This window comes from Lupinus angustifolius, chromosome LG17, assembly GCF_001865875.1.
Source record: "Lupinus angustifolius cultivar Tanjil chromosome LG17, LupAngTanjil_v1.0, whole genome shotgun sequence".
Taxonomy (NCBI): Eukaryota; Viridiplantae; Streptophyta; class Magnoliopsida; order Fabales; family Fabaceae; genus Lupinus; species Lupinus angustifolius.
The window spans coordinates 1,308,750-1,322,248 of NC_032025.1; the positions used below are offsets into that span (position 1 = coordinate 1,308,750).

Here is a 13,499-nt window from a genome sequence, read left to right on the forward strand (position 1 = left end):
CTAATAATTTTATAATGACAGCTAACTAGAAACAACAAGCAGCTATATTCTGAGGCCCAAATTAATTATATACCCACATATATTATTCCAAACTTTAATTGGTTAGCCATACATTTTAAAGTTTGGAACATTTTATAAAGATTAGTGATACCACATTGAAGTTAACTCATAAGAGTTAAAGTTGAATTTTGATGAATGCAATTTTGTATAGAGTGGTACTGCACTGCACAATAGTCACTCACTTTGAAGGGTTGCTGAAAACTGAAGGGCACAGGTGGAAGTGGCAGTGGCAAAAAATGATGTAGCTTTCAAGTTTATGATCTCAGACAAAGATAACTATCCAGAAACCATGACATCTTTTGCATTTAATTTTTGGGGCGCGTGCTTCTTCCCATAAAGACCCTCTCTCTACCCTTCTTAAATTCATCCACTTACTTTTACATTTATACCCTACTGCTTTCTTTAAAATAAAACTATACAACTTAAATTAATTATTAACCCTAAATTATATTTTATCTCTTTTATTTCATTTCAATATATATAAAGGATGAGAGATTTGGTTGTAGGTGTACCCATGGAGACAAAAGAGACTAGAGACAAGAAAAATCAAAATGTTAGTTTATTTGATAAACTAGCTTCTAATTCCTAACTAAATCGTTTGAGTAGGTTCGCTATATAGAGTTTAGGATTTTCGCTTCTTTCTACCCTATCTTATTTGTCTATGTACTTTCTTTTTCTTCACATAAAGTTAAGTCACTTTATGACAATATATGTAGAAAACTAAGGCTTATTACCGAAGAGAATTGTAACCTTTTTGTGTGATCTTGATGGAGAGAAAGAACTAAGAAGAAAATCAATACTATTTAATTTATTATTTAACATGTATAAGAATTATTGTTAAATCCCACCAATGCTTTTTATGAGACTATCATAGACATGATAAAAGAACCTAATTGAAGAATCTGTAATGAAAAAAGCGTTCTACATTATTTTTCTTTCTGATTATGGTCACTGCCCCACTTCTGAATAAGGATAATTCTTTCTTGTGCAGAATTGAAAGGTGTAAGTTGTAACCAAAAAGAGCTTGTATGTACAGACTACAGAATCGATTAATAGAAAGATCTCTCTCTCAAGTCTCAAGAGTGTGTATATTGTAAATCTTGGTCACATAGTGTGTACCATTTCATTAGCCCACGCACACTGGCTCACAAGTACAATTACAAAAGCTTTACTTCCTGAAATTCCTACAGAATATGCATAACTCATAACCAATAATTCAATAACCCTAATTATAAAAGCTCATGAGAGGCAAAGTAAGTTGCATTATAATTACCCTTCACGTCCTCAAGCAAGTACAATAATATCTTGGTAACTTTGATTCGACTTAATTATAACTCAGGAAAAATATTGTGTGTGGGTCCATCAAAAGAAGGGATGGAGATCAATGTCTCAAATTATGTCTCACTTCATGTCCTAAACCAATTAGAGTACCAAAATTTTATTTTATTAACATATTACTATATGATTAACTTGGGATAAGGAATGAGACATTATTGAGAGCAGTTGATACCCATCCCAAATGAAAAACATATTGAACTCCCATATATATCACATCCAGCTTCATTCACATCAATCAACTGTTTCAAATAGTATCTTATTCCATATCTCAAACCAATTAAAATGTGACCTTTTGTTATTTTTGTTATAAAAAAATTTCTTTTATTCACATGACAAAATAGGATAGACTTGAGATAAAGAATATGACACTGTTGGGACACATGATCATTGTCCATTTGCCACTCATTCATTCCTTCATTCATAAATCACAACACATCTTTTTTTCCTATCCTTCCATCCAATTTATCATTTCATACCTCTTTTTTCTACCTCCCATTCCCTCTTTGTCTCCTTCTATGGTTGTAATATACAACAAAGTTGTTAGATAAATTTATACAGTTTTTTCTTAAACAAAAAGAGAGTCTTCTATTTTTTTTATTTACATTATTTAACTATTTTTTCCAAGAAAGTTGTACAAATGTATTATACAATATAATATTATTGTAAAAGAAGCATTATTTATGATATGGTTTTCTTTCATATATAGTTATATACCATTACTTGGTCATGCCTTTTGATCCAAGTAATATTGGTGCTTGTGGTGCCCTCACTTTCTAAGCTCTCTCTTATCCCTTCCCTTTTTATGAACTTCCCTCTGTCAACTTCAGTCCTTCTCTCCCAGATATTATTTGTGATTTTCTCACTTTATCACTCCATGTACCATGTGCTACCCCTATTATAACTTCACATAATAACCCTATCCCTCTATTTTTTCATGCATTCTCTCCCTAACCTCACCTACCCTTTATACTCCTCTCACTTCTCACTCTCTTTGTTTGCTTCGCTTTGTAATCTTCTTCTTGTTTTCAATCCATATGAACATGGAAGCTCAACAACCAAATGAGGATGGGGGCAGTGGAAAAGGTGGATTTATGAGCAGGCAAAGTAGTACAAGGTGGACTCCCACAACAGACCAGATAAGAATATTGAAAGACCTTTACTACAATAATGGAATAAGATCCCCAAGTGCTGAACAGATTCAGAGGATCTCTGCTAGGCTAAGACAGTACGGTAAGATTGAAGGCAAGAATGTCTTTTATTGGTTCCAAAACCACAAAGCAAGAGAAAGACAGAAGAAAAGGTTCACTTCTGATGTTCCCATGCAAAGAGCCCCAACCAACACTGCTTCTACTTGTAAACATGATGAACCACCCATTCACACTAAGTATTCTAACATACCCTCTACTGGTAATGGTAATAATATTACACTCTTTCTCTCCTTTTCAACTTATTTCTTTAACTTTTAATAATATGGCTATGTTCATATGTTTAGGGGGTTCTTCCACACCATCATCTTCTGCTATTGGAATGGTTTCTATGGGCCACATGGGAAACTATGGGTATGGATCTGTGCCCATGGAGAAGAGTTTTAGGGTATGTTATATATGATGACTTCTTCAGATTTTATGCTCCTAACTATGTTTTTCTCTCTTTCATTATCACTGCGGATCGATTTGGAGAGAGCACAAACTAACAAGTGATATACCAAGTTACCAACACTACATATAACCAATAATATTATATTTAACAACAAAAGGGAGAAACAGTCCTGCCATTTACATTGTTCCATCCTTGAAACTTTTTTGGAAGCAAGAAACCCTTTGGTCTCTTGAAAAATGCACAAAGCTAAGCATAATGGATTTTTTAAACACAGAATAGAAGTTATATTTCTCGTAAAGCCACATGCATTTGAGAGGCACTAGTGTTAAAACAAGGGTTTAATTCACTACCTCATAACTAGTTATAACCTTTATAGATCATTTATAATTAGCCTCTAGAATTTTTTATGCTAAGTTTCCAACTATTTCAATCAGGTTTTGACCACTTCACTTTTTCTTTCTTTCTTGGAACAATTTCTTAGGACTGTTCAATATCAGCTGGAGGTAGCAGTAGCCATGTTGGTAGTGCTATAAACCATAATTTGGGATACTTTGGTATGGACCAATATTCTTCAGCCTACACTTTCTTTGACAAAAGAAGGCAAAATGAAGAAACCATGGAAGAAGAACAAGTAGAGGATGGTTCCAATGAGATTCAAACACTCCCTTTATTCCCTGTGCACTGTGAAGACATTCATGGCTATTGTAACCTCAAGCCTAACTCTTCCAACTATGTTGGTGCTGGTTGGTATCAGGCTGAGGATGGTTTCATGAATGGTTCTCGAGCTTCCTTGGAACTCAGTCTCAACTCCTACGCTCGCAAATCACCAGATTTCTCTTAAATTAATGCTTAAGTCTTCTATCTATATTCAGCTTATAATTAGTTTTAAGATGATAAGCTTAATTTGCTTAAATAGTTAGTTTTAGGACTGTATGTATTATGTAACTAGGTGCTGATCTTTTACCTGTTCTAAGTTATTAAGAGATGTCCCTAACATGACACATGTCACGCGGGGGAACAATTAATTATATATAGTTATGCTACTTTATCCATCTCCCAAAAAACATTCTTCAATTAATATCATAGTAATTGAAATGATTGGCCTTAGAAGGAATGATAATATTACTAATATAATGATTATGATGGAAGTTAAGGTTATTCTCACTATTGTAAATTTGGAATGGAGTATTTGAGTCTTTCTCTCCTTATATGTCCAAAACCATTTTTACCTTTTTCCATGAAAACATTAATGAACAATAGAATTGGCCAGTGCATTAATCTGATCAAAGAAAAGCCACCCTGTCATTTTCTATGAATCAATGATACATTAATTACCTATTTTTTCTGCTAAGGGTATATGAATAATATATTTTCTTATACTAGAATATGAGTATTTTTTTTTATGAGGAGGGGTGTGAACTACATAACAAAACTACTGTCACATAAATTTATATAGGGACCACTGAAGGCACTGACAGCTTGTACGGTAAGTTTGGCTTTGTTTTTGTTCTTTCTTTTCATTCTAATAATAATAATAATGATACAGCTTTTTCTTTCTCTGAGCATTTTATTGTGGTAGCAAATGTGTACATGATCATGATATGACTATGAAGTTGCATAAAAGTAGAGAAGCAAAGAAGGAATTGGTATGTTAGGAGAATTATGATGATAAATCTAATCTGTACACTGTTCAAACTGCAACTTTGCAACTAGGAGAGTATATATTTTGAAGTTTGAGCCAGCTTCGTAAATACCAAATTCTAAATTGTTTTAATTGCTTGGATATATGCCCTAATATTAAAACATTGTATTCAAAAGTATAGTATTTGAATTTTGTAGATATATTTTTATTTAAAAACAAGCTCAAGAGAATGTATAACTTTTAATGCAAACTAGCTTTCTATTTACGAATATGTCAATAAAGTATCTAAAGTATAATAGCATCATATTTCACACAAGACTTATAATACCAAATATATTCCGCCCAACATATTCTAATTACATGCTCCAATGCAAGGAATCAAGAAAAAATATTTTGTAAATAGTGCATTCCATAAATTAGAAATATCAACGTTGTAATTTTTGTTATATCATTGCTCTAAATGAAGTTGTTAACACTTAATAAAATGAGAGATTGATAACCAAAAAATAAAACGAGAGATGCCCTTCATTATATAAAATTGAGTTATTAAAAACGAACTAATATCCTCTATCCAATCAATTTACAAAAAGTAATATAATTTTGTTTTATGATCTTTAATTTTTACTTAATTAAATGACATATTCTAATTAATCAATGTCAAAAATAAGACCATAGATTAAAACAGAAGATCTTCATTCATTAAAACATCATCTCAAATCCATTCCTTCAAAATCCATTCAACTTTCAAATGTGTCACATGTGGGTCTACAACATATGTCCCACACACTTGTTTTATGAAGTATTAAACCATCCAAATGTATTTTGGAGGGGAAAGAATAGAAAAGAAAAGTTTGGAAGCTATGAAATACACTTGTGGGATGACTCTCAAGTCTTTCATTTCCTTTCATTCTCCTCTAAAATACATCTCTCAAACAAATCTCAGAGAAATTAAGTACTTACCCTTGGTGTAACCGCTACAATTAACTTGGTTTTCTCATTCTCTTCAAGCATCTTTCCCCTGTCCTCCTTATAAGACTCTATGAGCCTTCCTTTGAAAAGAAAAAAAGAAAGTGTGCTCTTATCGGCTCCTTACAGATTCTGAATGAAGCCCGTGTTTTCAGAACATTATGCAGAAATAGGCGGGCTTTATTTCTTCTATTAGCTATCAAGCTAAAATCTCATGGGCCTGTTTTATCTAAAAATTGGCTGTCCCATACTTTGTTCGTTTTGTAAGTTCTCAATGGTTAAGGAACTTCTGTTTGATCTCATTTGAGTTATGTAGGGAAAATATTGAATGAAAAAAATAAATTTGTCCATGCATTACGGATATATTTTTTTTTTCTTGTACCCGATTACCATATGAATAAGTAACTTATCTCTTTTAAAATGTGTGTTGTCTCTCCTAACAAGTGTCGCTCACAGAAATTAACTCGTTGATATTTTGGCCATTCCGAGGATCTAACGTGACTTTACACAACTAGATGAACGTCGTATTGGTATTAGGAATATAAAAATGCATGATAAAATTATAGAATAACTTACAATTATTCATTTTCAGTAGCCTCTGAGTTGCTTCAATTCACTTGCCTTGGTCATCCATGTGCTGTACGTTTATACATTTTACATGAGTATTTAATCCTAATAAATTTTCATTCATTTCTAACACCCACGTTGTCCAATCAATGACATGCTAACACATCTTTAACTAATTATTTAAGACACTCTGCAGTTTGTACCCCTAGAATGGTAAATTTTAAGTTCTAAGTATTTTTCTTTTTTAAAGAATTCTAAGTATTTGTATGTTGATTATGATGGACTTAATTGTATATACTTCTTTTAAGTTTTTTGACCTGTTTGGTAAAATTTAATTTTGTACGCATAAACTTGTAACTAATATTTATAACTTGTACTTTATAGTATGAAGATACCTCAGAGTTATAGGATCAATGTACTTGAAAGCTTTAACTAATATGGAATTGTGGCAGGGAAGAGTGTATTTATCAGTTATTATGTATTTATTTATCAATCTTCTAATTAATTATATGATGAAATAAAAGGGATTATTTCCTGCCAGAGAGGGGTGTGTATATATTGTGCGATATAGAATTAAATGTTGAAATTGAAATAAAAATAATTATAACTTTTTTATTATTTTTGGGAAAATAGTTTTGAACAATATCCTTTCTAGAAGTTATAGGAGCTATTCATGTATCAACTCTACTGATTTTCTCTAATTTTTACCGATCCATGAGGCTAGAGATTCTAAATCACATATCATGAAATGAGTACCTTAAAGCAACATGTATAACAGCCTGGAAAGTGGCTTGACCCATAAATCCTGTACCAGTAAGGCATTCATACAAATTAATTTCCATCTATATATTGTCATCTTCTTGCAAACAACATAAAAATAATCTTACTACAAGATATTAATCCGTAAAGTTCTACTAGATTATCAGGATGACCAAAAAGTATATGATTCAATTCTTGAGAACACACTTATTGAGAGGAGCAATCACAAACACTGAAAAAGATTAATTCCTTAGCAAAAAAAAGGAAAAGGTGAGGAGATAAAAAAAAAATCCGACTTTTTTTATTATCATTTAGAAATATCCATGCCATTAAAAATTATAATATCAATACTCAAAATCACTTAACTCCGTAAATTAACCAATAATATACAGGAACATTGTAGAAGATTTCGTTCAAATAACATCTCATGAGCAACACAAATGGGAAAATAAATCAAAATAATGAAATATATATCTATATACTATACATTACTAGGATCAAATTTAAAAAAAAACATAAAAGCTCCCGAATTCTATGTCTACACCTCACTCCCATCAAATATTAGAAATCTATAAAATCAAATTACAAAGCAATGAAATAGTTTTCACACTCTATAAGGAGAGGGGAAACAAAACATTATTAGAAACAAAACATTACATGACATGACAGACACCGTTACGATGACTCCGCCGTGTCATCGGCAGAGCTACTAGCACTAGAGTGGCGGTTTCCGTCACCATCGGTGGCGGCCTTTTTCTTAATGAACTCAATGCAATCTGCTACAGCTTCACTGTGATGAGGCTCATATGGGCTATACCGTCTTTGCCGTTCTGATCCTACCACATCACCGGCGCCGCCGTGTCTGGTGGTGGTAGTGGTGGCTTTTGAAAGCGCAGAATACATCATTAACCGCAGCACTGCCTCCCTGAAACGCTCTAACAAGGTCATAGGCGTTGGACTTTTATTCTTTGTGCTGCATGAATTGCTCTTGAACCTTGGCATGCATTGACCCTTCAACATTTTTTCTCCACTTTCTTCTTATTTTCCCCCTCTCTCTATCTCTATATGATTCTTCTATGAACATGTTCCTTAGAGGGTACCTACTTATAAGAGAATCTATTACGTAGGACAATGTTTCATTAATATATATTGGTAAAGTTGGTCTAAACTCTAAAGGGATTATTGAAGTTGTTTAAGGACTTTGGCTTGCTCTGATGTGATACATGTACATAGCTATAGCATGTGGTTCACTGCCAATACCTATAAATTAAGCCAAAGGAGTAATGACAGAAAATGAAGGGTAGTCTACTCCACTCAGTACTTGTATTTCTATACAATAATGTATTCCCACACCACTTCTTTTTACTATATAATTTTTTACATATATTTTATAACTATTGATTTTAGTAAACACAAGTTTTTTAGTCATTAATTATATATAAATAGATGCAAACAACTCCATCATTGGGATCAGAAGACTCACCCTCTTAGATTATATTATCCTTATAAGTTATTTATATAGTCAATATCTTACTTAGTCCAGGTTTGCTAAAAAAAAGTGTGTATGAGTACAGCCCAAAGTGACAAATAAAATTAAGGGTTAAAGTTTATAATGAGCCAAAGACATTAATGGCTTATGAGCCTCACAAATTTAAATAGAGAAACAAGCCATGCTCATGTTACTCTTGTATTAAATTTTTGTCATATGACTGGGAATGATTCACATGGTAACATGTGCTGGTTTATATTACATTACATCCGTTTAATGCATGCACCATTAACTTTCGTTTTGAATCCCTTCAGCGCCGACTTACTGACACACAGTTCCAGTTTTATGGCTTATTTTCATTACCAAGTGTGAATCATTTTCAATTACTGCTACATGTTGTACAAAAGCTACACAAAACAGAGGTCTGAGATCAGACACGTATTCATGTACATGCATAAACTCACTGACAAGTTTTTGCATTGAATTCCTGCTGCTCAAATAATAGTGTATGCGGACAACATTCAATCATGTGCAATAATATTCAACTTTACTAGAAAAATGGTAGGAATCAAGAGTGAAGACTATTTAATCATACAAGCTTAATTCTTACAAAATTTTAAAGTCAAACTTCTTTGATAAAACTATATATGATTAAATAATACTATCAACTTTAGACTGATCACACATAAAAAATTAAATCTAACTAGTTAGTTACTTAATATGTAACATGCATCTAATGTTCTATTCTAACTAGTTACTTGCTTTTATTTTGCTGGATATTCTCTAATGCCCTTTTCTTTAACTTCAACTATGTTTATGGATGAAATATTCTTTTCCTCTTCATCCTTTTCCATACAAAACAGTACTTGTACTGAGGCGAAACAGTAGTGTAAGCACGTGAATTAGAACTTTTGAAAAACTTCACTGCATTAGAAAGTGGCACATATGCAGCCTATATACAATTATTGTGAGAAGACTTGGTCACAAATAATTTTTCTATTGTACCAGTTTATGTTAAATGTGTCACTGTGTACTTTAAGTACTTTTTGCATGGGAAACACTACATTGTACCTTACTCCCTTTGAACTCTTTAAAGAGACTAGAGAAAAGGTTACATGACAAGGATTGGCGTAAGTACTGATGGTGACAGAATTTTTTGGCATGTGGTGAGAAAGTTGGCATATTTGATTGGTTTAACTGTAAAACTTCACATTCGAATGATGTTTGTTCGACCTTAGCGCTTGTCATGTTTTGTCTTCATGTAAGAATTTGGAAGACAAGAGTAACATGGCATCACATGTGTATCATTTGATAGGGCCACCAAGCATCTATAGACCCAAACGCCTATTTTTGACAATTATGAGGTATCTAATCTTCTATATAATAAGCTCATCTAAATTGAATGCAGGTAAAAAGCCAATAAGTAAAATATATTATTCCATATATTATTGGGAAAAAACACCACTAAAAATTTGTCTGCGAGTTTGGTTTTGGAAGAGAAAAAAAAAGAAAAAGAATATTTAAGAGACATTTCACCAATGTATTTCATAATTTTGAAACTTTTTCTTTTTTTTCTATTTATTCTAAAATGTAATTCACAAAAGGGCCTTAAATTAAGAAAATAATAATGTACTTGTATCATCATTTTTAAACTCACTTTAGAGTTTTGTTTATGTTATTAATATGTAATAATTCTTATACATTTAGATTCACTCACTTCATGGAGGTTCAAAATCATCATATTTAGTGCAACTTTTGTGAGGATTCTTAGATAAGAGTGGTGACAAGTACAAATGGAGATTATTTGTCCTATCTTTTATGTTTCATTTATGTATCAAACTAATTAAAAAGTGATACCTAATTAAAAAGAAAAATAATAAAAACATAAAATATTTTTTTTATATTATTTATATGAATATGATTAGTTTGAGACATGTAGATATGAACTTTTTAGGACATGTGATCCTTATCGCACAATTGCATTATTGTCGTGACAAGTTTAATTGTCTTATGGCTTTGTTAGTGATTATGGTTACCAATATGAAATTATCTTCATTGGGCTTAATGATATTTAGCCCATCATTTTCCCCCTACTCTGTCTCTTTTGGTATAGTCTTTGTTTGGAAGGTTCATTTACCCGTTGTCTGCATTAGAAGAAGAATATAGCATATTCAATTAACTGAAGTTACAATACCTTATACCACATGTTCCTTTGAGCCCAATCTGAGAAGACTTTTATCAACAAAAAGGAGTTTTCAATCCCAATGATGGGGTAGATTATATTGATGCAGATACTCTTGGTCTTCCCATGTTTCTAGCCCAAAATAATTATTAAATGCTTGTGAGATTGTTTAAAGGCTTATGTTAAACAATTTTTTTTTTGTAACAAAGAACAAATTCTATTTCCAAAAAACAGTTCAGTACATCCGATCAACATATCCAGGAAAAAGGAACAAATTGGCTAGACTAGGATCCAGGATTGCCTAGATCATTACAATACATTTTCAACTTATCATTGATGCTAGTCCTAATACAAATGGTATTAATAATAGTAGAACCAATGCTGTCATTTATAGTACCACCCTGAAAAATGCATACATTTCTCATCTTCCAAATTTCATACATAGTCTCCGTAACGGCACACTTATCCATTTGTATCATACATCTCGGAGAGACACCTTTTGTTCCATATCCCCTCACCAGCTCCTGGGCCAAAATAATGTTGTCCTGGATAACCTTCCCTGGAATGAAGGCTGATTAACCATCATCCACTATATTTCCAATAATTGCAGCAAGCCTTCTGGTTAATATCTTGGAGATAATTTTATAGAAGGTTATGCAACAAGAAATGGGCCTCATGTCCTTCATAGAGGTTGCATCGTTATGTTTTGGCAGAAGAGTTACAAGAGTGCAATTGAAGTCAGGGTAAAGTTTCTCCTCCTGGAAGAATACCTGAATGGATTTGAGCACATCCTCCTTTACAATGGACAAAGCTGAGTTAAATAAATGGGAATTATACCCATCAATACCTCGTGCTTTATTGTCACCAATGCTTTGAACTGCTTTCCATACTTCTTCCTCAGTGATCTTGTGGATTAAGGTGGATGCCAATTCTTTATTGAGACACTTACCTTTTTCTCAAGGCTACCACATTCACTCCTATGAGGTTTTTGTAGAAGTCAAGCACTTCATGTTCCAAATCCTTTTGTGAGGAAATTGTTTTCCCATCAGTGGTAATGAGTTTGTACATTGCCTTTTTCCTTTCAATTCTAGAGTATATAGTTCCATGAGTGTGTTTGTTTGACCAGATGAAGTGTGATCCATGGGTTTCCACTAAGCACATTATTGTAATCTCCTATAATTATCCAAGGATGCACCATACCTTGTGATACTATAGCAATGTAATGTAAATTTCATTCGAATAGATTGAATTTAAATTGAATTACAAAGAAACTAACCAGACTATTATATAAAAAATATAAGAAACTTAACTATACCTAACTAAACTATTTTACACAAAATAACCTAAAATACATTTCAACACAATACATAAACGATTCACTGTACATGGCAATGTCATCCAAACTACAATAGAAATAGACATATTCTTTAATGTAATCTTCTTTTTACTTAATAGACTATAGAGCAATTGTAGTTGAAATTTACAAGTAAATTATTAAAAAACAACTTGAAATTATTAGGTTTGTCTCATTCTTATAAGCCAAATTTTATTTGAAACATGTGTTTAAGTATTAGTCTCATCTACTAAGGAAAGAAAAAACAAAATGGCGAAGAGAAGGGCGTGGGGGCAATTAGGTATTGTCATTGTACATCACTACTTCAAAATAGTTAAAATGCCATTTGGATATGACATTAAACACATCTAAAAGGACAATAATATTGAATGTTCCGTTATATGGTCTTGGCCATGTACTCTAGATTATTTGAAGTTCAGCTTTCTATTTGAAAACGATTTTCACATCTCCATAATTAAGTAATATTATCAAAGCATACTTATATAATATTATCCTATCAGATTTGTGCAGATGATTACAATCTTTTCTTTCATCATAGTATAAAGCTCGCTAAGCACATAACTTAGAAAAAAAGGGACAGATGCATTATGTGGGTTATAATTATAAATATTTTTATCTAAATCTTTTCCTTACATTTGTTGGACCAAATCACAACCTACAAACTTTCAAAAGTGTACAAGTTTAGGATGGGAAAGATTAATCAAATTCGAGTTAGTGTTAGTAATTTATTATATAGGTAAAAACTATTTAAAACAATGAGTTTCGAGACATAGAAAGAGTGAAAAGTCATAAATGAGACATGATATTTTAAACTAAAACTTTATCATAATGGTTTTATGAACATTTTCTACCTATAAATTCTTTCATTCATCCCCTCATATCAAACAATGTGAGACTTCACCATATAATATAATGAAAAAGGTTGGTTGCATAACTCAGACTAAGATTGAAACCTCCTCCACACAAAGCAACAATTTTAACAGGGTCCATGTACATTGTACATACTATATGGTCTATAGAGACTAAGTGCAAGAATTTTTTTGAGTTTAGATTAGTGACCCACATTGTCTATTGGGGATGTAGCAGGCAAAGGAAAGTCCAGTAGGGTTAGAACTTGCATTTCCCGGTAAACAAGTTTCACACAAAACACTTATATGGTCTTCTAACTAGTCCCTACACCCACATGACTATGTTTCTTTCATGTATTATACCAACTCATGATAAATACCTCTCTACTCTACCTCAAAATATCACACACTTCTCTTCACCTCTACCTTCCCAAACACTCTAAAAACATTCCAAGTTGAAATTCCAACATAATGGGCATCAAAAAATCCACTAAACTACCACAAGGTGTTGTTATCAGGCAAATTCTCAAAAGATGTTCAAGTTTTGGAAAGAAGCAAAGTTACAACAATAACGAAGAGGGTCTTCCTGATGATGTACCAAAAGGCCATTTTGCTGTGTATGTTGGAGAGAACAGGAGCAGGTACATTATCCCAATTGCATGGCTAGGTCACCCACACTTTCAAAGTCTACTCAA

At 32.4% G+C, this 13,499-nt stretch overlaps 1 protein-coding gene across 1 annotated transcript; it reads left to right on the forward strand.

Moving 5' to 3' along the window:
• LOC109330760 (protein WUSCHEL-like) lies at nucleotides 2,180-4,348 on the forward strand. Its single transcript, XM_019565041.1, has 3 exons — nucleotides 2,180-2,805; nucleotides 2,891-2,991; nucleotides 3,479-4,348. Exons 1-3 carry the CDS (start codon nucleotides 2,433-2,435, stop codon nucleotides 3,836-3,838), a joined length of 834 nt encoding a protein of 277 aa, XP_019420586.1. The 5' UTR covers nucleotides 2,180-2,432; the 3' UTR covers nucleotides 3,839-4,348.